Below are 24223 nucleotides of genomic sequence, written 5' to 3'. Positions count from 1 at the left end.
CATTTACCGGGGCCGACGAGGCAAATGTGTACGGGACGGCGGCCCGTTTCGCGTGCTTAGCGTACATCCATTATTCGAGGTCCGTGCGAGAGGGAGCTTTTCACCGTTGTCCGCGGCGGACACGCGCATTGCGGGATGATTACGAGATTCACGCTCTCTTGCGTGATGCGTGCACGCGTCGCGCTCGTACCAGGCGGCTCCCGGTTTTCCGGATGCGAGGTTTTTTTTTTTTTTGCCGCGCGAAAATTGTCGAGTTGTCCCGGTCGCGCAGGTTTGCGTTTCAAAGGGAGGCTTCTCCATCAGTTATGGGGTACAGGGTGGTCTTCGCGATGCCGCGACTCTCTCTTTCTCTTTTTTTCTTTTCTCTTTCTTTCTCTCCCCTTTGTCCTATCTCGCTTGTACCGCTCCTCCTGTCTGCAGCTGCGTCGCAAACGCGGGCCCCAACACCATCTGCCATTAGAGGCTGCACGCGTGCACACGCGTCTCGTTCGGGCCCCTCGGTCACCCCCAACCGTGTAATGGCTTCGTAACAATACCGAATCCACTAAGGTCTCGATTGCCCTCGTGAGGACGGTTTCTCCCAGCCGAAGTTATAGAGGCACACTCGAGCGTCGTACGTGCGATTACTGCGATCACTATTCATTTCCAGTCGTTTATTAGCGCGAATAATAGCAAAATTGCGGATTGAAAGTAACGCAGACTTCTTGACGTTTGCGGTATATACATATATATATATATATATATATATATATATATATATATATATATTTTTTTTTTTATTAATTTTTGTATTAGCATCGTGAATAATTTTTAGCTATAATGTTGAGAAAATTTAAGCGACGCACATTGTAGAACAGTCTTTTTGTGTGTAAGATTTTTTGCATATGCATTAATACGCTCGCGACAAAGCCCAAAAATCACGTTTATGTTCCTGCGCTTCGTATGCGATTCTGTAGGGAGGGTCGCGCGGAAATTAGCATTACTAAAGACGAATAGAGGGGGTGCGACACGCGACATAAGGGGTGCAACAATAGCTGAAGTGACGATCTTGCGTTTGCAACGCACGGGCGTGGCTCTTGGCAGTTTAAAAAAAAAAAAAAAAGTTCGTGGTCTTACCATATAATAACGAACCGGCTCCACAAAGCTTGCTTTTTTCATTACAAATCCGCCATTCAGCGCGAGGCATCGAGCGCGACAGATGTGAAAGCGGGAATTATTGTAGCAGCGCTCGTGCAACACGAATAATAGTAAAACAGGAAAGCTAAAGAAAAGAGTCGATCGATTTGCGATTGATTGGCCAGTACGTGACTTTTTCCCCAAAATCTAAAATATCAAAATCGGAAATATCTTTTAAAGCATAAAAATATTTGTGATTAATGAATATTTTTTTATTTCTTCTTAAATAAATACATCGTTTGTTTGAATCAATCGCTGAATGGTTAATTGTTTGAATTATTCGGGAATTATTCGAAACGTTTCGCGTGGCGAGACGAATATATTTTCCTTTGCAGTATCGCCCGCCGCTGCAATTTTTCCCGACCGCTCGTGTTTTCTATGCACGACGCGATCGTGAACACAAATTGTGCCGGCCATCAGAAGGTAACTGCCGGGCGCTTTTACAGGCTTCGCGCATCTGGCTCTCCCGAGGCGTCTACGGATACGGTTAAAAAATTAAAAGTTAAGACCTCCCGAGGATCGGACCCTCCTCTTCGTTTTGTCGATGCCGCGCGAGGAAATGTGTGGAAGGCATGAGCCGACCTCTTTCCTGAGAACACGTTTATCGGTTAAAAAATTTAGGAATTAAACAAAGAATGTGCATTGAATTACGCACGTCGTTAATTTTTCCGGGATAATAATTACCTCGTGAATTCTACGGGAGCGGAATCGCTGATTAGTATCATCCTGTTCTTACCGCAGTTCTTTTCAATCCGATTATCAATAGCGTCGCCGAACTTCCAGCGATTTGGCTGATACATAATTTAGAACTAGAATTAAAACTGCGGCGTGTAAATAGAATGTACAGTCGGAATCCACCGGGGCATTCCGATTAACGTAGAATCTCCGTGTTAAAGCTCTTTAAAAACCGCATAATAGTCATCGGCGCACGTCATTGACACGGCATGAACGATCGACTATTCGGGATATTGTATTTCGCGGACCGTCGCAGTCAAATGAAATCATAGTTTCGCTCGTATCGGAGATCGAATATCGCGACGATATTTACGGTACGAGCGTTATCATTGGAAACTGCCAGATGTACACGCGAGAAACCCCTGATCTCGTGCTCGCCGTGCGTTATACGATCACACATGCACACGCATATACTCGCATCCCGGATACGTGCGTGCACTTCGATCGGTCGCGTGGGTGGCGTGCGTATCCATCATGTAGAAGCCAATCGATAAGGGCGCAAGGGCGCGGGAGAACAAAGAATGAAGCCCGCATATGTCGCCCCGCCCATTCTTTTCGGTGTAAACGGGCTCTCCTCGATGATGGCCGATGGAACGGGAATTCATCTTACTTGTTTACTCGCAGGCGGCTTTTATGAATGTATGAGGGTGGTCCCCGGACGCATTAAGCCGCGCGTTGGACGAACGAGATGCGCGAGAACGGAGAATCGTCTGTATCGGTGAGATAAGATCCCGGGCCTGAACTCGCGGTGTGTCCGAACGCGAGCGATTTGTCGGGGGAATACGTTCCGCACCGTTTCACCCTGAAGAAAAAGACATCAGGCTCGATTCGACGATACGCGATTGCACGCCGGGGCGTCCTCGAAAGTGGCGAACTAAAAAAGAAACGTTGAAGGGAACGGATGCCGCGTCCGTCGACATTTTATGAAGTACCTCTACGCGAAGCCGCCTTTTAATCCTGACACGTTAATCGTTAGATACTTTTTTTTTTTTTTTTTTTTTTTTTTAATTGAAAGGTTTTCTATGACGCTTTTCATCTCCGGCGATTGAAAAGATCAAATAAATCCGGCGCAAATTGAAGTTCCGCGCGACAAAGATAAACGCGCTTCTAAATTCTTTCTCGCGAATTTCAAAATTTTCGCCGCGTTGCTATTCGTGGAATACTCAATTTCCCAGCACAAAAGGATTTTCAACTACCCTTTTGATATAATCTTTTTGGTGGACGTCGCCGGCGATATTCGCGGACAAGTGTCGCCGTAATTGAATAATTACGGGCGTCGCCAACGTTTTCGCGGCGAGCTCGCTCTCATTATAACTCACGAGGGGCGTGTCTTTGATCTCGATCGCGGCTCCGTCGAAATATGTCGAAAGGTCGCCGGAGAAAAGGAATCCACGAGTGCCGTTGGGAGCTGAATGGCGGAGGGTAGGAAAGACGAGGACGAATCTTAATTAACCATCCCGAATCACGGTGGGCTACCCGAGCCACCGAAGATGTCCAAGTCTCGTTATCGTCGCATTTAAAGGAGGATCGAGGTCTCCTTCAACCGGCGCTTGCAATAAGCGCACTTCGTAACCGAGGTCAAATTACTTGCAATTCGAATGTAAATCATGTCGAAATTGGCGGAGCGCAGCGAGGCGGTCGACCGAGCCATCTCGCTTTGAGTCTCGCTCGAAATCGATTTGACGTAAGACAAATTGCGGACGAACCCAATTGTGACCGATGTTTGCGTTCGTAATTTAACGGCGACACGTGTAACTGACGCGCGCAAGAGTTACATCCAAATAAATATGACGTAATTTCAACGTGGAAAATCGCCCTCAATAGCGAGCCGTGTTTTTGTTCGATAGAAGTAAGCCGCGTTATTTTTGCCCTATGCATATTAATAATTTTCACGAGAATTAAACGAACGCACGTAACGGCGATTGTACGCAAGCACATTTTTCTGGGTAACGCTATTTTATTGCGAGCGCCATTTATCCGTTCTAAGCGGCTGTCATTATGTAATTATCATTATAAAATTGCTCATTAAGCTAACATTGTTAACAACGCAGCTTTTATTCCCCCCGAGGTTGGTGCGCAAATGTCGCGCAACTGTAAATTCCGTTTTTTACGCCGCGAGTAATTCGCGATATTCGTATCTTTGACAAAATTATGTAAACACTCGCTAGTGACAGAAAATTTTTTGCGGTGGAGGGAAGGAAAAAAAAAAATTCTATTGCTACTGTAATGTCCAGAGCCTTCCATCCCGTAAGCTTTTTTTCCCCGGCGCTGTTGCAAAAACCGATATGATATTTTAAAAACGCACGGCCCAGGATTGTTTCGCAAGCGGGCGCGCGCTCGCTATTTTAATCTGCGTTATGAAACAACGGCGTCAACAGCAATACACGGATTTGCGACGGTGCGATTTGTATTTAAATCGTTTCGGCATTACGAAAGACGTAGCTGCGCGCATTGGATTAAACGAATCTCCTATTGATGATTTTGATTTTCCCCATCGAATACCTCGTGCGAGATTGAGGATTTTAAAATTAAATTGTAACCGCGGGGCGTGCACTTGACGTTCTCCAAGCATAACTCGAAATCGACGTTGAGAATTCCAGCGCAGCTTTGCGCGATCGAATTTTCCTTTACATTGACATTGACAGTTGTCGCAAATTATTTTACCAGTCAATTTTACGAGGACTTTCTTCATCTTTCGTCGTAACTGCAAGTAACTTACAATCATCTCCGTTTCCTTTTTTTTCTTTTTTTTTTCTTTTTTTTCACGTCGCGGTGAAAGATATGAAAAGAGTGAGAAGATTGAGATGGGCGAATGAATCTCGCGAGGCGACCATGTGTAATAAACGTAGAGGTAGGTGTAGAATCGCAAGGACAATGTAACGTGCGTTCTCCCACGCACGGCGAAGTGCCGCGTGTCATGCGATCGTCGCGAACTTGCAAGCGTCGGGCACACGTTCTCACGCTCGTCCCTGTCGCTGCGTGTGATAAGGATCGGCGTTTATCACCGCGGCATGAGCTCGCCGTCTCTATAAACCGCGCCGCAGTGCTCGATTTGCGTCACCTCGTGTCTCGAATATGCGTCAATAACTTGCAGCGCACTTAGATTATACGCGTGAACGTTGATCACGTTGCCGAGGGGGAATAAAAAGTTATATAAATCAGACCGATCGTGCCTGTCGGTTTTGCGGAAGAGAAATAACAAAAAAAAAAATCCCACCGCGTATTAATGCGCGATAATAATTGCGGTTGAGTAACGCGTTCGATATGAATTTTAATTCGACCGATGTAGGTAAGGGGGTAAGCAGAAATGTAACCGTCCGGTGATTTACGAGTTATAAGCGGGACCAAGGGGGTAATGTGTTGATTGCAAACCGATTTTTTTTTATCGCACTCGTTTACATATCTTAATTACATTATGTAAATTATGAATGACAGTTATACTATATTTTCAACTCCATGCGTGCGTCTTGGAGAGCCGCGTTTAAATGCTACGAATGTTAATTGAGAAGAAAGCAAGAGGTGTAGAATGAAAATATGTTAATCGGTACCCTCGGGTGTTTGAAAAATTATAAAAATATACGATATATCGAAGGGCGACGAAACGGCTGAATCCTAAGCGTCCGTGCTTCCTTTGAGAATGATCGAATAAGTAAACTTTACTGCCTTTCACGACTACGCGTGAATGCCATCGGGTTTCTAAGAGAAAACACAAAAAAAGTAGACGCCCACGTGTTGCGAGACGAGATTCGATTTCTGCGACACCTCCTGCGAGCAAAGTTCCGGAATCGATAGCGAGGTGTTCTTAGAAGAAAATAAATCTTCCCTCGTAGACGGAGCTCGGAGATTTACCTACCTGTGACGCGAAACGATATTTATTTTCACAATATTATACAGTTTAATGAGATACAGATTTTAATTCAATGTTTTAGTGTTGCGTTATGCACACGAAGAGTAATTTAATTTTTATTTAGAAGCTAGGATTCTTTTTTTTAATGCACCCACGTTCTAAATGTTAGCTTGCGTATAAAACATTGATAATTTTCGGCGTGTTGAACACGGACGCATAATTTGCTAAATTTGAACATCACGATGCAACGAACGAAATACACCCTTGCGGATTATCGAATCGAGTTGCCGAGTATTCGGAGCAAGGGTAATGGGACACGTAATAGCATCTGTAGGGTCACGAAACGATCGACATGTCACATTGCCGCATTATGGATCCGACGATAGCCGACTCGTCGACCGAAATAAACGGGAATAAAGACAGAATGCCGTCTTGGAAAGTATTGTTTCGGAAACCAAGCGGCGGCGGCGGCTGAAAAAAAAAAGGAAATAAAAAATCGGAGAAAAATTGAAACGAAAATCAATGAACGTCGTGATGGATGAGCGGTAAAAAGAATCTTTCAGCGGCGAGAAAACATCTCTAGTACAACGGTTCCGATGTAAATGATATACTCAGCGGAAGAAACGCGACAAACAAACTAAAATGATATTTAAATAACGTTAATTTATCAGGCACTCGACAAAGTAAAAATACATCCCCGCGGTACGCTCTTCGCGGAAATAGAGTTATGGAGGAACGAAATGTTCTTTGTTGGAAGCTCTCCATTGTGCGGAATGTCCAAATGTTTAATTTATACCCCGGAATTCGATCGAACCGTATTTCTTTTAACCCTCGACCTAGATTACAAAAATGGTGTATTACGGTAATTTAGTTTAACATAAAAAAAAACTCAATCTACACGGATAAATCTAATCACTTTTTTTATACCAGGCATACAGAGCGCTCGGTTCGTACGCATTATTCATTCTTTTCTCTTCAACGTCAAAAAAGAAAAAAAAATTGTTTTACGGTTAATAATTTCCGGTAACCAACTACGGATGTATGGATCTTACATGGTGTGCTTTAAGTACTTTTTGATTCTTTGAATTTTGTTATTTTAAATATACATTTAAACAGAAATTATATCAAGTTTTTTTTTTAAGACGATTACGGAAACTATATACGATTGAATAATCGACGAATGCCGCGATCTATCTGCCAATATAATAGTTAAATAGACCCAAGCGAAAAATCGGTATCGTGGAAAAGCGACCAGCGATCCCGCAACAATGAGATCTCTGCGTCTCCTTTTTGAACAGAGAAAATTTTCATAATTGTTCACGTTCGTTGTCGACAAAAATGTTTAAACGGAGATGAGCAACTTTGTTCTTAGACTTACAAGCGGCGGGATCGCCGGGGCGCGACGGGAATAAATGGAAGTGTGGAGATACAGGAGGCGGCCGTGTGCAGACGAAACAATAAAAGTGAATAAGGAATAAATAAAATGGTCGAAAAAGACGAGGGGAAAAGAGAGCGGCGGGGAAACTGCAGACGAGAAGGAACGACTCGGGCCGTGATACAGAACGGAGAGCGAGGGGAGAGAAAGACGGCGAGAAAATGTTGGCTCGGGGTGGACGGGAGCGAGGGGGGATGCGAGTTTATAAGGGTTGAGGGTGGTAAGCGGAAGAAGGGGGGTAGAGGGGTGCTGCAGACGCGCCACGACAAGGGTAAATGTACGTACGAATGCACCCCGGATTGGCTTCGGGATGGTTTCCATGGAGACCAATTCGCTCAGCCCGGGGAAGTCGTCGCTTCCACCACCGCCACCATCGCCGCCGTCGCCTCCGCCGCCGTTCCCGCCGCCACTGGCGCAGCTTTTCCCGGAAAATCGCGCTGCCTCTAAACGCCAAAAAGTTGGAAACGACTAGTCCGTTCATTACCTGCGGGAATCCACGTGCGAGCCCTCCGCTCGCTCGAGATTGACGATGAAAAAGTGAAATTGCCAGCTGGCTTTCCTGCCGCATAAAATTAAATTCGGAGAAATAATTACATTTCGACGGGATCGATTTTAGCCCTAGTAACAACGCCGTTTTGCAACGTGCCGCGAAGTGCACGAAAATCTCGTGACTTTTCACTTTCAATAGACGTTTTGTATGTACATAATGAACTAATTGTTTTACACTTTAACGAAAAGAGATTTAATTTTTAATCGATTACGTCGGAAATAAGAGTCGCGGTGGGAAGTACTTTCGGAAAATGTCACGTCGGGATTATCTGACGGAGGGAGAATTGTGTACGAAAGATAGAATTCCGCGACTTATTCTGGTATACGTTACCTCGCCACGCTGTGCGGGATGTGTATTTTTGCCAGATAATACGGGGTATAAATCCTCCTCTTTCGTACCTTCGAGTTATAAACTCAAAGTTTGCAAATTGAGCGCTTGCGAGGGACAGTAGCGCCAGGTAGACACGTTAATAAAATCGTCTCTCCAGGCTGGTTTTTGCCACGTGAAAGCGTCTTGATTATATGTGCGAAGTAGCGCTAAGTAATCCCGGTATAACGTCGTTGTCGTTGCGATCCATTCATTGCGACCATCTGGCACGATTGCATGTCAAAACGAGATGTTCATGCGAGTGCAACGAGATCGGGGGAAAATCGGTCTTCGCCGCTTCAGGGGTAACTTTCGCAATTTAGCGCGGAACGACATCGCGAAGTTCTTTTAGATTAGAAAATGAGAATTTGACGTGCTTTCAACCTTACATAAAATATAATATTTTTTCCGTCCCGTTTTTGAGCCCAGCGGCATATCTTCAACAAGCTGGCTGTATAAACTATGCGCGTTTAACAATACTCGCGCACAGATATTATCGTAATAAAAGACGCCGGCGTTTACGTTGGTTGATCATTGATTTTTATTAAAAATAGACCATTTTTCTATTATGCGTAACTTCCAGCAGTATCAGTAATTCGATATTGTTACAGCCGTGATGTAATAATATATCGTTACAATGCGTGTAGCACGGAGATATATGACGCTGACGATTTAATGATCTGCGAAAAAACAGCGTTGCTTTGTGCGTAGAATTAATTGCTTCCATCGTATACGTTAAAATCGCGTGCAGCGAACGATAATGTATTACCGTGTAAAACCCCGGTATACGATCGAGGCCACTTGGAAAACTTACGTTTGCGAACTGCTGAAAAGAGAGATTCGTGAATTTGCCGACGGTAATCGTTAATTGTTTTTGCGACCTCATTATTAGGAAAAGCAAAAGTCGATTTTCACTGGGAGTTAAATCGTACCATCGAGACTCGTACGCCGCTTCGCCGATCATCTTACTCTGAAAGTCAAATTCGTGAGAGGCAAACGGCGGAGAGAATCGTCACGGTAGAACCGGTGGCGGTGGTAACTCACTTTCATGCTCAGATACTCGCCGGCGAAACAGAAAATAAACGCCTCTAAATTAATAACGACGTAAAACAAAATAGACTTTAATAGAACGGAGAAGCCGTGATCGCTGCCGATCGACTGCAACATTGAAATATTCGACGATCGTATATTTTCTGCTGCTTCGCAACTCTGTCGTAAAAGTCGTGAGTCTGATTGGCGTATCCTAAATTTGATTAAAATTAAAAGTACACGTCAATCAGATTCACGATCTTTACGGACAGTTGCAAAGCTTTTTTTTTTTCTTTCCTGTTGAACGCGATCAATGCCAAAATATTAAAGATGTGAGTCACTTTACACGTAAAAGATAACGTCTGATAAAATTATAAATTAAAAGTGTAATTGATTGATTTTTGTGGCGAAAATTATTGAAATTACTTACGTTTACTATGATGAATCCCAAGCAGCAAATAACAATCGTGTTCGATACGAATTGGGCTAAGGCAATGTAGGAGTACAAGCTCTCGATCTTTTTGGTGAAGACGATGATGTTCTGATGCCTTCGAATTAACGATCCCATCGTGATCAGAGAGACAGCCGGCTTCTTCTCTTTTGATAAAATTTCTAATAGTCTGTCTCGCAAAATATCGATTTGACTGCCCGCGTGGAGCACCTAGAAATTTAACTTTATTATCCGCTTTCATTATAAATTCTAAAAGTATATACAAGTACCACATGATATTATAACAAATACAATATCTTAAACTTTTCTACTAAAACATAAGTTTGTTAATAATATTAAAAACCACGTCAGTAATAATAATCATTATTATTGAACATAAATTAAAGAAGGAAAGGGAATGAAATATATACTGGCTGGAAATTGATTTCTTACCAATTACTTTTCTCACAACTTTTTCTAAATAAATCGAAATGTGTTACGAGCAGTCATTCGGGTAACGCGGGCTGAGCTAGTTCTCAGGATGCATTCCCGGGGGTAATCTCAGCCGGGAACTTGAAAATCTCTCGAGATCCGAAGGCCTCGGAGGCCCTTCAACTTACCAAGGTAACGAGTAGCGCGCTGAGCACGCCGATCACGCTGGCGGCCGTTATTTGATGCAGGAACTGCGTGGTCATGACGACCTCGTAAATTGGTGACGTGCCGGCCTCGAAAGGTAACTCCATTTTGAGGAAAAATTCACGATTGCCGGTGTCGCCGTGGTCGTTGTGCAGGGCGATGACGCCGATTCCGTAGAACATCACGGCAATCGAGTGCAGGCCGACGATCAAATTTGAGAAGCGACTCGACAAACTGGCCATGTTGCTCATGCTGCGCAAAGCATCCCCGCATTCCTTCCAGTCCGTCGCGATGTTCTCTAACACGTCGTTAAATATTCTAAGAAGAATCGATTTTCTGCAGCACCGCGAGAGCGAAGATATTCCCCCCTTGAAAATTATGATCGACTACGATCGAAAAACTATTCGTCTGCATTTGATAACAAATTAGAGGGTGGGTTAAAAAATGTCGTGGTATGAAATATTATTGCCAGCGATATGCCCCGATTATAATCATGAAATAATAGTTTGAAATTAATTATATAATAATTAAAAATAGTATAAAAAGGTATTTGTCTTCTAATATGCTAAAATTTATGGCAAAATAATAATCTCTTTATTATATACAGCGCAAAACAATGATAATTTTTAATGCATTTCGTGTCGATCGTTTTTTTTTTATTTATTCGGCTTGTAAAGTTTACTGTAAGTGGTAACGTACCGTTGTTTCGTCCAGAAGACAATCAATTTTACACATAATAAGCTATAAGATAGCGTTTCGCTTAGACCGTCCATCAGCTCCGAGACATCGTTAGAATTAAAATGCAACACCATGTGACGGTATTGAAAGATTTGCACGAATATCATTGTTGTGGTCCAGAAGAAACGACTGACAGTTATATAATCCGAGTCCGGCCAGATACCGACGACACGAAGTCCGATTTCAATCGCTTGGGTGATCGTATTAGCCATTTTTTACGAGTTATAGCATAATCGAAGAGGTGGAGCTAAAACGAGTGTAGCTCTTCCACGTTTCTCGTTTTTTCTCTCTCTCTCTCTTTCTCTCTCTTTTGAAAATCTCTTTTTTCGAAGGAAGCGAAAGACTTTGAATAAGCTTTTTAATCGAGATATCAGAAAATTGTTTTGCGGTGTTACTCGATGGGGACCAAAGAGAGAATATTTAGTACCACGGGGTACGTTATTAAATGAGGATAAATGAAACGGACGCAACTAGTTGAACGAAATATGTTGAAGGATATCAGCGTCAAGCGCGACCGCGGAACAGATTTGTAGACTACGAAGACGCGGAGACACGCACCTGTAAACGCCGCGGATGGACTGAAGGATGCCGAAGGGTCGCGAGCTCTACCTCCGTCGACCGTCGACGGGCAGGAGACGGTTCATTAAATATTTTCATTGCCCCGCGTATGGCAAAGTTGTAGTCAGCGATCGCCGATTTTGTGGATGGAAGAAAACTCGAGGGGCTGTTCTTCCGGCGAACAATACGGTGCCTTGCAATTTTCATTAAAAATTCATGATTACGTAAGACGCACGCCGACGTATAGCCGATTTACAGCGCATCGAAAAATCATGCGCACTGATCTGAGGAGAAGCAAAGTATTTTTTTTCTTTTTTTTTTTCTTGAAGGGTCGCGCCCGGGAAGAAGGGATGCCGCACTGTAAAGACCTTATGTTTCGATATTCACACAGTTCGATGTTCCATGTATGGTTTTACTGCTAATTAAATTCTTTTGCGGCCTTCCACGTGGAGTCTAAAAAGAAAAAGTCCATTATGAATGTAGTTAGGTTTAAACGGCAATAAGTTAAAAATAATTTTTTTTTTGTCAAACGTAGCTTGATGTTATTGTACATCAAATATTCGGGTAAAGACTGGGAGGTTGTCACAAAAGGTCATCACATGGGCACGCTTCTGGATCAACGGCCAATAGAAGTTGGTCATTAAATATTTTTATCGTATCATGATCATGCATTCGTTGCTGTTTTTCCCCACTTTGATAAAAGAACGAAATAGACAGAATTATATTTCTCCCTCTTTCGTGCACCGGCGATGCGATCACAGATGGTTTACTTTAATTATGCAACAATACACGCGAACATAGGCGGGCCAGCTTGCGTTCGGTAACGAATCGAACTTAGGGGGGACTCTTCAAAAAGTTTTTCAAGTTTAGAGGGCTGAGAGACTTTGCCGAAGAGACAGAAAATTGAATTGCGCGATGTTGAGAGAAAACTTGTATTATTTGTATAATATTCGGAATACGTCACTGGCTTTGGGTGAATATTTGACGAAAGATTAATTAAGCCTACGAATATTAATTGATAAATATAAAAGTAAGTAAATGTATATATATGAAAAGTCTGACAACGTTAATACAGAAGAAATATTTATTTAAGAGATACTAATTTCTCTCAAACTTGTTTTGTCTAAATTTAATTATGTGTACATAATATTTCAGAGCTCTAGATTAGATTAGTTTAAATTATGCACCATCCTTTAAATTACTTTAAATACATTTGGGAACTAATCTGTATTTCAACGTGGTGTTTCCGTAATTAATAATTTGCACATTATTCGATGAGTGTTTGACAAGTATTAGTTGAAGAGAAGATCGATGGGATGATGAATGTGATGTTCACTGCATCGCTAACATTACTGATAAATACGATCCCGAAGCATTCATAATCTATAATAATACAATTTCTAATATTAAAAATCAGGACATTTTTATTTTTACGTAAATAATTATAAATTTATAACGGTTTACATAAAATTACCGCAAACAGATACATAAAAATAAAATATATATTAATAAATAAATGTTATAGAGAAAGAAAGAAAAACGAATTTGTTATAATTAACATAAAATAATTACATATGTATGTAAAATTAATTAGTACGTTATACATATACTTACACTTGCAAAATATTCTAAAGAGAGATCTGCCATTTTTCCGACAGTAAGTGTCAATTGCTTTTGTGATCTCAGTATTATGAACGACAAGATACGACTGTCCTTAGGTTTCAAATTGTACCATGTAGAATTATATGCTGCATTTCCGACCGCTTTACTCTATAAAGATGAAAATCATTTTTAATACACTACACAAAATATGTGTTTTATAACGTTTGACAACTAAAAAAAAATTCTTTTGACAGAAAATTTTTAATTAGTTTAAATTTTGTTATTTCTACCTTGTTGTTCAGATATTCTCCAGCGTAACAGAATACAAAAGCTTCTAAATTTGTTATAGCGTAAAATAAAAGAGTTCGTATTATCTGCTCTACTGCATCGGGTGTACCTATTGCCTGTGAACAAAGAAAAAAATAATTAGCTTATTGTGCAATTAAAAATAGCTGGTTCAATTTACATATTTTATTAATTATTACATTAAACATTACAGAGCACGCACCTCGCACGCGTTATTTACTCTTGCTTTTTCCACGTTAAAGAAAACAGTTTTAGGGTCAGTTTTGCGCAAATTATTAATGTATTATTAATGTAAATATTGTAATATTCATTTTTTACTCACGCTTACTATAAGAAATGCCAACGAGCAAATCATTATTGTGTTAGATGCAAATTGTAGCAACGCAATGTAACTGTATAAATTTTCCACGTTCTTCGAGAAATTAATAATTTTTTGATGTTTCTGAATAATTTTATCCGTTGTGATTAACTCGTGCTTTCTTCCGCTATCTTGAGGTGCGAAATTTATCAGCCAGGCATGCAAGATGTCCATCTGCCCGCCTATATGTAAAATCTGAAAATAAAATATCCACGATCCATACAATTCTTGTAATTTACATTTTTAACATTGACAGGAAAGAGCATATAATATAAAACATTTTTTTTTTATTAATTTTATAAGGCTGCAGTACGACACTTACAATTTCTGTTCTTTCAAATTTCAGTAATAGTAATCAGTTTATAATAAATTAGTAAATAATTAATAATAAGTTATTTACTATTTATTATTTATTAATGATATCGCAATCGTTTGCGTCTCGTTTGTGATAATTACCAATGCATTTGTTAACTTACTAATGTTAAAAGCAAAGCATTCACGGCACCGGCAGCCCAGCTGCACATAACAACGTACACGGTTTGCATGATTAGAATCATTTTATACGTTCTCTGTGTGTTCACGTTGAAAGGAAGTTCCATTTTGTGAATGAAAGGAGGCTTGGACGTGCGATCGCTGACATCAACGTCAGTCATCATAATCCGCATACTATATGCAATAGCGCTCAACGTGTGGAGAATTATCATTGCGTTAGTGATGCGATTCGATATATTCGCCTTGCACATCGTTTGGTGCATGTTGATCTCGCTATCGGCGCAGTTGTCCCAGTCTTCCCTTATCATTTCTAAAGTCTTGATGAATTTTCTGTGGATGATTTGGTTCGTCGGTTATCCTCAAACTTTTCTCTGTCATAAAAATTATTTAAAAACATGCCACGTTTAAAAATAATTTAGTTATTAATTTTTATTACTATTATATCAAATTATAATGATTATATCTTTTTTTTATCGTTTGATATTTCAAAATTTATATCGGTTATTGTAGATTGACAGCATTATTTACCTCTGATTTATCCAAAACATGACGAACTTGGTCATAACTTTCATGTACGCCAGAAAGCTGCTCAGGCAGTCCATTAAATTGAAGAGGTCGTCAGAATGTAAATGTACTTGAAGGTAACGATAATGATAGAACTGAACGATAATTATGGTGATGATCCAAAATATTCTACAAAACGAAATGCACGAGGTGTCCGGCCATATTCCGAACAACGTGAACACGACTTCTATCGTGCGATTAATTGTGGTTTTCCGAATCATGGCGACCCGCGTGCCCCGTTTTCCGTACGAGCAAACGCCTAAATGTCTAATAAATGATTTTAACGAAAGCGAACGCAGCGCTTTTGATAATGTACTTCCGCCAGCTGTACGCTTCGATAGATTGACGTACATTACAGAATTGCTGCGTAAAGACTGACCGTCCCTAAGAGGACATCACACAAATTCACCCCCTGGATTCTCGACCAATGGGGAAAAGCTCATTAAATATTTTTACCGCACTGCGTGCAGGCTATCCGTACATCTGTCGTACCTCCTGACAATTTTAACAAAAAGACAGGAACAGGTGGGAATCATATCTTTCTTTTCCCGGGGTTAGCGATATAGATGCAAATTGCTCGCTTTAAATAAACAATGAAATGCATGACCATGAGTTCGGCATATTCGACCGCGTGCTCGGTTTAAGCTTTAAAAACTTTTTCAACTTTAGAGAGAGCGAAATAAAATAACAAATTAAATTCCCGCGCCTCTGTATATCTATCTTCGCGTGCGATATTACTGCGCTGGAAACTTTCAATTTGAGGGACGACCCATGATTCATCTTTTTATAAGAAACCAAGATGTAGCATTTTTTACGGAAAATGGTACGAAATTCAGTATTTTTTTTTTCTTTTAACTTCATTCTATTATATTTTTAAGACAATTATATTGTGGAATAGATTTAGAAAAATACACGAATTTTATCTGAATATTGGCAGAAAGTTTATGATTTTTATATTACTTTATAATGCTTATGCAAAATGATATTAAATTATCATGTATTAAAATTTTAGAGAGAACTTCAATTGCTATTCTGTTTGTATTCGAAGAAATATGCATGTATTATACAACATGAATTTCTAAATCGATTGACACGTGAAGCTTATGGTAGTTTAGTATTGCTAAAAAATAAACAGTTTAATATTCATCGCATCGCCAATAGTACCGATAGATATGATCCCGAAATATTCATAATCTAAAAGAATGATATTTTAGAATAAAAATATAAGAGTATTGCAATATTAAAAGCGGTATATTCTAATAGATTTTTTTTTACAAATCTTACACTTGTAAAAGACTGCAAGGAGAGTTCCATCATATTTCCGGCAGTAAGCGTTAGCTCCTTTTGTGATCTTAATATAACAAATAACAAGACTCGGCTGTCTTTCGATTTCATGTTATACCATGCAGTGCTATACGCTGCAATACCAATTTCTCTACTCTGTAACAACGGAATTCATAGAAAAAGGATTCCTTTTTCAATGAAGTACTACTTACAAATTTTTTTTTTTTATTTCTTTACCTTGTTTTTCAAATATTCTCCGGCAAAGCAGAATATGTATGCTTCGAGATTTGTTATAACGTAGAAGAAGAAACATTTCACTATTTGCTTTACGGCGTCGGGGCTACCGACTGCCTGTAATATTACAGAAACGACATGTAAAAAACTTTAAAATGTAATACAGTTTACACTAGGCTAAATGATTTTCTTTTTAAGTCTAATGTGTTCTTTTAAAAGGCACATCTGTGTGTAATATAAATATATTAAATATTAATTTTACTCACTGTAACAACGAGGAAAGCTATCGCACAAATCATTATTGTGTTTAACAAAAATTGCACCAACGAGATGTGCATGTACAGGCTTTGAATCTTTCTCGAAAAACATATAATTTTTTTATGCTTCTGAATAATTTTGGTCAATGTGATAGGGATTGATTTATCTTTACCGGTGTCTTCGGAGAATGCAAGTTCCGTTAACCAACGACGCACAATATTGATTTGGCCGGCTATATGCATGATCTGAAAATAAAGGTCTACCGATATCCGTGAAAATAATTAAGATGTGTACGTCGCAACCTACCAGAATTAATAACATGCAATTTACTGTACCGGTCGACCAAGAAAACGTGAACAGCGCTAAACTTTCAATCACCAAAATTAATCTGTATGTGCGCTGCGTATTTATCTCAAAAGGAAAATCTATTTTAGTAATAAAGTGCACTTCCGTCGCGTTATTCGTGATATCGTCATTGGCAAAAATTACGCCAGAACTGAACCCAACGATTGATAATGTATGAAGGATGAGAATCACTCTCGCGATGCGGTCATATGTTTTAACTTTTATCGCTGTTTCTTCTAAGCTGATATCGTCATGAGCACAATCGTTCCAGTCCTCCTTCATCATTGCCAAGATTTCGAGAAATTTTCTGTGGGCGATAGATTTCGCCGGTTAACTTTCATGCTGCAAATACTTCTTTTCGGATAATTTTGATAATTTTTACATGATACGCAAATGTAAACCGAGTTTACACGTATTACAGTCCGCGAAATACTTGTTTGAGATTTAAATTATTTCTAACTTGTATACGTGTCACTTACTGCTGATTAATCCAAAACATTAGGCATTTGAAAATCACTTTGCTGTGTGCCAGCACAAAGGACAGGCATTCCATTAGGTCCCAGAGCGTGACAGTATTTATACGATTCATGATATACAGATAAATACCGTACAGGCCGAATGTTATCGAAACGATCATGTACATTCTCCAGAATAGAACGCACGAAGCTCCTGGCAAAATCCCGCTTAAAGTGAGCATGAATCTCATAATGCGATTGAGCGGATCTTGACGAATCATAACAGTAGATCTTTCTTTTTAATCTTCGCCCGTGAATTTGTCAACGCGGTAAAGCAAAAGAACTTCAGCGCGACGAAAGAAAAAAATATATTCCTGTCAAATGTACGTCCACTCTTCGGCCAGCTCGGTGAATTATGATTAATATATCGATAGAGGCTATACATGACAAAGAAATATTTTTTCCACAACTGGAAAACCAGAGAGAAATCTAAAAAATTATTAGATATATGCAAATTGCGGCGGCTGATCAATAACAGATGTTCATTAAATATTTTTATCATGCTGCGCGCACAAATCGTAAATATATTTGTCGTTATTTCGCGAGTCTTTGGCATGACGAGGGAAGAAAGTACACGTTCGCTTTTTTTTCCCCTTCTCTTTCGAAAATGGATAATGCAATTTCAGAATTATCTTTAAATATGCAACAACTCGCGTGGCAAGAAGTACGGCTATGTATGTATATTCAGAAGAGAGATTCAGTTATGTCCGTAGATTATCAGGAAGATTTTAAAAGTTTAGGAGCAGAAAAGATGGAAAGAAAAAAAAACGTTTTGTTTGAAATTGTATATAATAATCGAAAATATTTGTAGTAATAATTTATCTCTTTATAAGAAACCAATATGTAGCATTTTTTTCGGAAAGTGGTACAAAGTTCAGTTTGTTTTTAACTTTATTCTATTATATTTTTAAGTCATTTATATTATAGAATATATTTAGAAAAATACACTAATTTTATCTGAAATTGGACTAAAAATTTATATTTTTTATAATGTTTATGTAAATTGTTATTAAATTATTATATCTTGGAATTTTAAAGAGAACTTTAATTGTTATTCTATTCATATTCGAAGAAATATGCGTGTATCATACAACATGAATTTCTAAACTGATTGACACGTGAAGATTATGGTAGTTTAGTATTGCTAAAAAATAGACAGTATAATTCATCGCATCGCCAATAGTACCGATAGATATGATCCCGAAATATTCATAATCTAAAAAAATTATATTTTACAATAAAAATATAAAAGAATTGAGATATTAAAAATATAAAAAAATGCGTTATATTTTAATGGAATTTTTTTTTACAAATCTTACACTTGTAAAAGACTGCAAGGAGAGTTCCATCATATTTCCGGCAGTAAGCGTTAACTCTTTTTGTGATCTTAATATAATAAATAACAAGACTCGGCTGTCTTTCGATTTCATGTTATACCATGCAGTGCTATACGCTGCAATACCAATTTCTCTACTCTGTAACAACGGAATTCATAGAAAAAGAATTCCTTTTTCAATGAAGTACTACTTACAAATTTTTTTTTTTTATTTCTTTACCTTGTTTTTCAAATATTCTCCGGCAAAGCAGAATATGTATGCTTCGAGATTTGTTGTAACGTAGAAGAAGAAACATTTTACTATTTGTTTCACGGCGTCGGGGCTACCGACTGCCTGTAATATTACAGCAACGGCTTGTGAGAAACTTTAAAATGTAATACAGTTCACACTACGCTAAGTGATTTTTTTTTTTATCTAATATGTTTTTTTAAAAGAAACATCCGCGTGGAATATAAATATATTAAATATTAGTTTTACTTACCGTAACAACGAGGAAAGCTATCGCACAAATCATTATTGTGTTCAACAAAAATTGCACTAACGCGATGTGCATGTAAAGGCTTTGAATCTTTTTCGAAAAACGTATAATTTTTTTATGCTTCTGAATAATTTTGGTCATTGTGATAGAGATTGATTTATCTTTACCGGTGTTTTCGGAAAATGCAATCTCCGTTAACCAACGACGCACAATATTGATTTGGCCGGCTATATGCATGATCTGAAAATAAAGATTTACCAATATCCGTGAAAATAATTAACTTGTGCACGTTGCAACTTACCAGAATTAATAACATGCAGTTTACTGTACCGGTCGACCAAGAAAACGTGAACAGCACCAAACTTTCAATTACCAAAATTAATTTGTATGTGCGTTGCGTATTTATCTCGAAAGGAAAGTCTATCTTAGTATTAAAATGCACTTCCGTCACGTTATTCGTAATATCGTCATTGGCAAAAAAAACGCCAGAACTGAACCCAATAATTGATAACGTATGAAGAATGAGGATTACTCTCGCAATGCGGTCGTATGTTTTCACCTTCCTCGTTGTCTCTTTTAAGCTGACATCGTCATGAGCGCAATCGTTCCAATCCTCCTTCATCATTGCCAAGATTTTGAGAAATTTTCTGTGGCGATAGTTTCCGCCGGTTAAGTTATTTCTAACTTAGTTTACGCGTGTTACTTACTGTTGATTAAACCAAAACATTAGGCATTTAAAAATCACTTTGCTGTGTGCCAACGCGAAGGACAGGCATTCCATTAGATCCCAGAGCGTGACAGTATTTATACGTTTTATGATATAGAGGTAAATGCCGTACTGGCCGAATGTTATCGAAACGACCATGTACATTCTCCAGAATAGAACGCACGACGCTTCTGGTAAAATCCCGCTCAAAGTGAGCATGAATCTCATAATGCGATCGAGCGGATCCTGACGAATCATAACTGTTGATCTTTTTTTTTATTTTGCCCCGTGAATTTGTCAACGTGGTAAAGCAAAAGAATCTTAGCGCGGTGAAAGAAAGAAATATATTTCTGTCAAATGAACGTCCACCCTTCGGTCAGCTCGGCGAATTATTGTTGCTATTTTGATAGAGGCTATACATTGCAGAGAAATATTTTTTCCACAACTGGGAAACAAGAGAGAAATCTAAAAAATTATTAGATATATGCAAATTGCGGCGACTGATCAATAACAGATGTTCATTAAATATTTTTATCGTGCTGTGCGCACAAATCGCAAATATATTCGAGGTTATTTTGCGAGTCTTTGGCATGACAAGGGAGGAAATTACACGTTCGCTTTTTTTTCCCTCTTCTGAAAATTGATAATGCAATTCCAGAATTATCTTTAAATATGCAACAATTCGCGTGGCAAGAAGTACGGCTATGTATGTATATGCAGAATAGAGGGTCAGTTAAATCCTCAGATCATCAGGGAGGTTTCAAAAGTTTAGGAGCTAAAAAGATTTAAAAAAAATTTTTTGTTTGAAATTGTGTATAATAATCGAAAATATTTGTAGTAATGATTTAATTTTTTATAAGAAACCAATATGTAGCATTTTTGTTAGAAAGTGGTACAAAGTTCAGTTTGTTTTTAACTTTATTCTATTATATTTTTAAGTCATTTATATTATAGAATATATTTAGAAAAATACACTAATTTTATCTGAAATTGGACTAAAAATTTATATCTTTTATAATGTTTATACAAATTGTTATTAAATTATCATATCTTGGAATTTTAGAGAGAACTTTAATTGTTATTCTATTCATATTCGAAGAAGCATGCGTTTATTATACAGTATGAATTTCTAAACCGATTGACACGTGAAGCTTATGGTAGTTTAGTATTGCTAAAAAATAATCAGTTTAATATTCATCGCATCGCCAATAGTACCGATAGATATGATCCCGAAATATTAATAATCTAAAAAAATAATATTTTACCATTAAAATATAAAAGTGTTGCGATATTAATGTTATAGAAAAATGCGTTATATTCTAATGGACTTTTTTTTTTAAATCTTACATTTGTAAAAGACTTCAAGGACAGTTCCATCATATTTCCGGCAGTAAGCGTTAGCTCCTTTTGTGATCTTAATATAACGAATAACAACACTCGGCTGTCTTTCGATTTCATGTTGTACCATGCAGTGCTATACGCTGCAATAGCAATTTCTATACTCTGTAACAACGGAAATCATAGCAAAAGGATTTTATTTTTAACAAAGTACTTCTTACAATTTTTAATTTTTTTTTTTACTTTACCTTGTTTTTTAAATATTCTCCGGCAAAGCAAAATATGTATGCTTCGAGATTTGTTATAACGAAGAAGAAGAAACATTTCATTATTTGCTTCACGGCGTCGGGGCTACCGACTGCCTGTAATATTACAGCAACGGCATGTGAGAAATTATGAAATGCAGTCACATTTTAGGTTCGATGATTTTTTGTTTTTTAGTCTATTGTGTTTTCTGCAGAGGGAGACCTCAATTAGAAAGCTGAAAAAAGGCAATTTTAAAAAAATTTGTTTCTGAACCATTAATGATATTTATAAGTTTGAATTTTTTGCATTTTAAAAAGTATTTTTTTCGGAATTTAAAAATTATTTCTTTAATAACAGATAATTTTATTTTGTGTTAATAACAATAACTGTTGAAGCTAGCGTCCGACTGTCGGATATACCATTTAGTGTACACTTTAGTAATTGTAATTTTTATTTAAGATAAAAAATCTAAAAGTTTTAAAAAGATTAAATAATTTTGTTTTTAATGAATATTTAATATGTATAAAAAAATTATGAAAAACATTTTATATGGATTTATTGAAAAAATTACCATTTTTTGACAAACATTTTTGTCTTTTATTGCAAAAAAAGTTAATGTTAACTTTTTATCAATTTTTGAAATTTATCGACGATGGTTGACTATTAGCTAACGAATAAAATTTGGTTTAAGTTGATTGGTCAAATAGTTTTTTCTTTATCGTGTACACATAATTTAAGAACATGCAAAAAAAATTCCGAGAAAATCACATTTAAAGTTTTTAATGCGCTAAAATATCTGATTATCGCGTTTCTTTTAAGAACGCAAAAAATATCAAAAGACTTCGAATTTTGGTTTAAAATTTTAATGACATAATTTTAAAAAGTTACATTATTAATTAATAAAAAATTAATATATTTGATCTTCTAATTGAGATTCCCTCTTTAAAAGAGACACTGCGTGTAACATAAATATATTAAGTATTAATTTTACTTACCGTAACAACGAGGAAAGCTAACGCACAAATCATTATTGTGTTCAACAAAAATTGCACCAACGCGATGTGCATGTAAAGACTTTGAATGTTTCTCGAAAAACGTATAATTTTTTTATGCTTCTGAATAATTTTGGTCATTGTAATTGGGCTTGATTTATCTTTACCGGTGTCTTCGGAGAATTCAAGCTTTGTTAACCAACGACGCACAATATTGATTTGACCGGCTATATGCATAATCTGAAAATAAAGATTTACTGATACTCGTGGAAATAATTAAAATTTGCACGCCTTAACCTACCAGAATTAGTAACATGCAGTTTACTGCACCGGTCGACCAAGAAAACGTGAACAGCAACAACATTTCAGTCAGCAACATTAATCTGTACATGCGCTGCGTACTTATCTCAAAAGGATAGTTTATCTTGGTAATAAAGTGCACTTCCGTCGCATTATTCGTGACATCGTCATTGGCAAGAATAACGCCGGAACTGAACCCAACGATTGATAATGTATGAAGGATGAGGATCACTTTAGCAATACGGTCGTATGTTTTCACTTTCCTCTCTGTCTCTTTTAAACTGACATCGTCATGAGCGCAATCGTTCCAGTCTTCCTTCATCATTGTTAAGATTTCGAGAAATTTTCTGTGGGCGATAGTTTCCGCCGGTTAAGTTATTTCCAACTTAGTGTATGCGTGTTACTTACTGCTGATTAATCCAAAACACCAGACATTTAAAAATCACTTTGCTGTGCGCCAACAAGACGGACAGGCACTCCATTAGGTCCCATAGCGTGATAGTATTTATACGATTCGTAACATAGAGGTAAATGTTGTACAGACGGAATATTAGCGAAACGACAATGTACATTTTCCAGAACAGGACGCACGAAGCTCCTGGCAAAATTCCGCTCAAAGTGAGCATGAATCTCATAATGCGATCGAGCGGATCTTGACGAATCATAACTGTTGATCTTCTCTTTTATTCTGCCCCGTGAATTTATCAATGCGGTAATTCCAAAGAAGCTCAGCGAGGCAAAAGAAAGAAATATATTTCTGTTAAAGGAACGTCTGCCCTTCGGCGATGCAGTTCGGCGAATTGTAGTTAATATTTCAATAGAGACTATACATCGCAAAGAAATATTTTTCCACGACTAAGAAACCAGAGAGAAATCTAAATTATTAAACATATGCAAATTACGACGACTGAACAATAAAAGATGTTTATTAAATATTTTTATCGTGTTGCGCGCACAGGTCGCAAATATATTTGTCGTTATTTCGCGAGTTTCTCGCATGACGAGGGAAAAAAGTGCACGTTTGTTTTTTTTTCTCCTTTGAATATCGGTAATACAATTGCAAACTTATCTTTAAATATGCAACAAGTCGCGTGATATGAAGTACGGCTATGTATATTCAACGGGAGAAGATGGTCAGTTATGTCCGCAGATCTTCAGAGAGGTTTTAAAAGTTTAGGGACTAAAAAGATAGAAAGAAAATAGAAAACTTTGCGTTTTAAATTGTATGTAGTAATCGAAAGTACTTGTAATAATTTCGATTTATTAGTAAAATACGTCTTTTAGTTTTGCTTTTGTATCTTTAATTTTTTCGCGTAAGTAAAACGTTTTCCGCAATTTAAATACCTTGTTTCTCAATTTGTGAACGCA

The 24223-nt window shown here is 37.9% G+C and overlaps 5 protein-coding genes and 1 pseudogene across 5 annotated transcripts; all 6 read right to left on the bottom strand.

Annotated features, from left to right (window-relative positions):
• Window positions 1–4921: 4921 nt before the first annotated feature.
• LOC139113080 (uncharacterized) lies at window positions 4922–7567 on the bottom strand (annotated as a pseudogene).
• Window positions 7568–8273: 706 nt separating this feature from the next.
• On the bottom strand, window positions 8274–11191 carry LOC139102749 (odorant receptor 82a-like). The gene is made up of 6 exons (XM_070656875.1): window positions 10904–11191; window positions 10189–10522; window positions 9569–9799; window positions 9154–9267; window positions 8924–9079; window positions 8274–8789 (listed from the first exon to the last, which is right to left on the bottom strand). Exons 1-6 carry the CDS (start codon window positions 11152–11154, stop codon window positions 8742–8744), a joined length of 1134 nt encoding a protein of 377 aa, XP_070512976.1. The 5' UTR covers window positions 11155–11191; the 3' UTR covers window positions 8274–8741.
• A 1138-nt stretch (window positions 11192–12329) lies between these two features.
• On the bottom strand, window positions 12330–15568 carry LOC139102691 (odorant receptor 82a-like). Its single transcript, XM_070656801.1, has 6 exons — window positions 14787–15568; window positions 14243–14588; window positions 13731–13961; window positions 13393–13506; window positions 13115–13270; window positions 12330–12883 (listed from the first exon to the last, which is right to left on the bottom strand). The coding sequence occupies exons 1-6, from the start codon at window positions 15173–15175 to the stop codon at window positions 12833–12835; spliced, it is 1287 nt and encodes a 428-aa protein (XP_070512902.1). The 5' UTR covers window positions 15176–15568; the 3' UTR covers window positions 12330–12832.
• A 109-nt stretch (window positions 15569–15677) lies between these two features.
• On the bottom strand, window positions 15678–17965 carry LOC139102758 (odorant receptor 13a-like). The gene is made up of 5 exons (XM_070656888.1): window positions 17423–17965; window positions 16905–17250; window positions 16607–16843; window positions 16344–16457; window positions 15678–16262 (listed from the first exon to the last, which is right to left on the bottom strand). The coding sequence occupies exons 1-5, from the start codon at window positions 17677–17679 to the stop codon at window positions 16017–16019; spliced, it is 1200 nt and encodes a 399-aa protein (XP_070512989.1). The 5' UTR covers window positions 17680–17965; the 3' UTR covers window positions 15678–16016.
• A 658-nt stretch (window positions 17966–18623) lies between these two features.
• Window positions 18624–20144, bottom strand: LOC139112449 (odorant receptor 10-like). The gene is made up of 6 exons (XM_070673756.1): window positions 19981–20144; window positions 19575–19764; window positions 19277–19513; window positions 19015–19128; window positions 18778–18933; window positions 18624–18674 (listed from the first exon to the last, which is right to left on the bottom strand). The coding sequence occupies exons 1-6, from the start codon at window positions 20142–20144 to the stop codon at window positions 18624–18626; spliced, it is 912 nt and encodes a 303-aa protein (XP_070529857.1).
• Window positions 20145–22277: 2133 nt separating this feature from the next.
• LOC139102606 (uncharacterized) lies at window positions 22278–23832 on the bottom strand. The gene is made up of 3 exons (XM_070656657.1): window positions 23264–23832; window positions 22857–23202; window positions 22278–22795 (listed from the first exon to the last, which is right to left on the bottom strand). The coding sequence occupies exons 1-3, from the start codon at window positions 23518–23520 to the stop codon at window positions 22538–22540; spliced, it is 861 nt and encodes a 286-aa protein (XP_070512758.1). The 5' UTR covers window positions 23521–23832; the 3' UTR covers window positions 22278–22537.
• Between the last annotated feature and the right edge of the window lie 391 nt (window positions 23833–24223).

The sequence above is a fragment of the Cardiocondyla obscurior genome, linkage group LG01, assembly GCF_019399895.1.
Source record: "Cardiocondyla obscurior isolate alpha-2009 linkage group LG01, Cobs3.1, whole genome shotgun sequence".
In the NCBI taxonomy this organism is placed as follows: Eukaryota; Metazoa; Arthropoda; class Insecta; order Hymenoptera; family Formicidae; genus Cardiocondyla; species Cardiocondyla obscurior.
Note: the sequence above shows the minus strand (reverse complement) of the source record. Positions and strands in the feature narration are given on the sequence as shown.

What these genes read in the sequence shown, in the direction of transcription:
- LOC139102749 (XM_070656875.1), bottom strand. Translation starts at nt 11,154, where the DNA reads ATGGCTAATACGATCACCCAAGCGATTGAAATCGGACTTCGTGTCGTC. An exon ending in GTCTTCTGGACGAAACAACG is followed by an intron (nt 10,523 to 10,903) that starts GTACGTTACCAC and finishes GATTCTTCTTAG; the next exon opens with AATATTTAACGACGTGTTAG. An exon ending in CTTTTCAGCAGTTCGCAAAC is followed by an intron (nt 8,790 to 8,923) that starts GTAAGTTTTCCA and finishes GTTTTTTCGCAG; the next exon opens with ATCATTAAATCGTCAGCGTC.
- LOC139102691 (XM_070656801.1), bottom strand. Translation starts at nt 15,175, where the DNA reads ATGTACGTCAATCTATCGAAGCGTACAGCTGGCGGAAGTACATTATCA. An exon ending in ATGCTTTGCTTTTAACATTA is followed by an intron (nt 13,962 to 14,242) that starts GTAAGTTAACAA and finishes TTTTATTTTCAG; the next exon opens with ATTTTACATATAGGCGGGCA. An exon ending in TGGCATTTCTTATAGTAAGC is followed by an intron (nt 13,507 to 13,730) that starts GTGAGTAAAAAA and finishes CTTTGTTCACAG; the next exon opens with GCAATAGGTACACCCGATGC.
- LOC139102758 (XM_070656888.1), bottom strand. Translation starts at nt 17,679, where the DNA reads ATGATTCGTCAAGATCCGCTCAATCGCATTATGAGATTCATGCTCACT. An exon ending in ATTGCATGTTATTAATTCTG is followed by an intron (nt 16,844 to 16,904) that starts GTAGGTTGCGAC and finishes CTTTATTTTCAG; the next exon opens with ATCATGCATATAGCCGGCCA. An exon ending in TAGCTTTCCTCGTTGTTACA is followed by an intron (nt 16,458 to 16,606) that starts GTGAGTAAAATT and finishes GTAATATTACAG; the next exon opens with GCAGTCGGTAGCCCCGACGC.
- LOC139112449 (XM_070673756.1), bottom strand. Translation starts at nt 20,144, where the DNA reads ATGTACATGGTCGTTTCGATAACATTCGGCCAGTACGGCATTTACCTC. An exon ending in ACTGCATGTTATTAATTCTG is followed by an intron (nt 19,514 to 19,574) that starts GTAAGTTGCAAC and finishes CTTTATTTTCAG; the next exon opens with ATCATGCATATAGCCGGCCA. An exon ending in GAGAATATTTGAAAAACAAG is followed by an intron (nt 18,934 to 19,014) that starts GTAAAGAAATAA and finishes CCGTTGTTACAG; the next exon opens with AGTAGAGAAATTGGTATTGC.
- LOC139102606 (XM_070656657.1), bottom strand. Translation starts at nt 23,520, where the DNA reads ATGATTCGTCAAGATCCGCTCGATCGCATTATGAGATTCATGCTCACT. An exon ending in GTGTTTTGGATTAATCAGCA is followed by an intron (nt 23,203 to 23,263) that starts GTAAGTAACACG and finishes TATCGCCCACAG; the next exon opens with AAAATTTCTCGAAATCTTAA. An exon ending in ACTGCATGTTACTAATTCTG is followed by an intron (nt 22,796 to 22,856) that starts GTAGGTTAAGGC and finishes CTTTATTTTCAG; the next exon opens with ATTATGCATATAGCCGGTCA.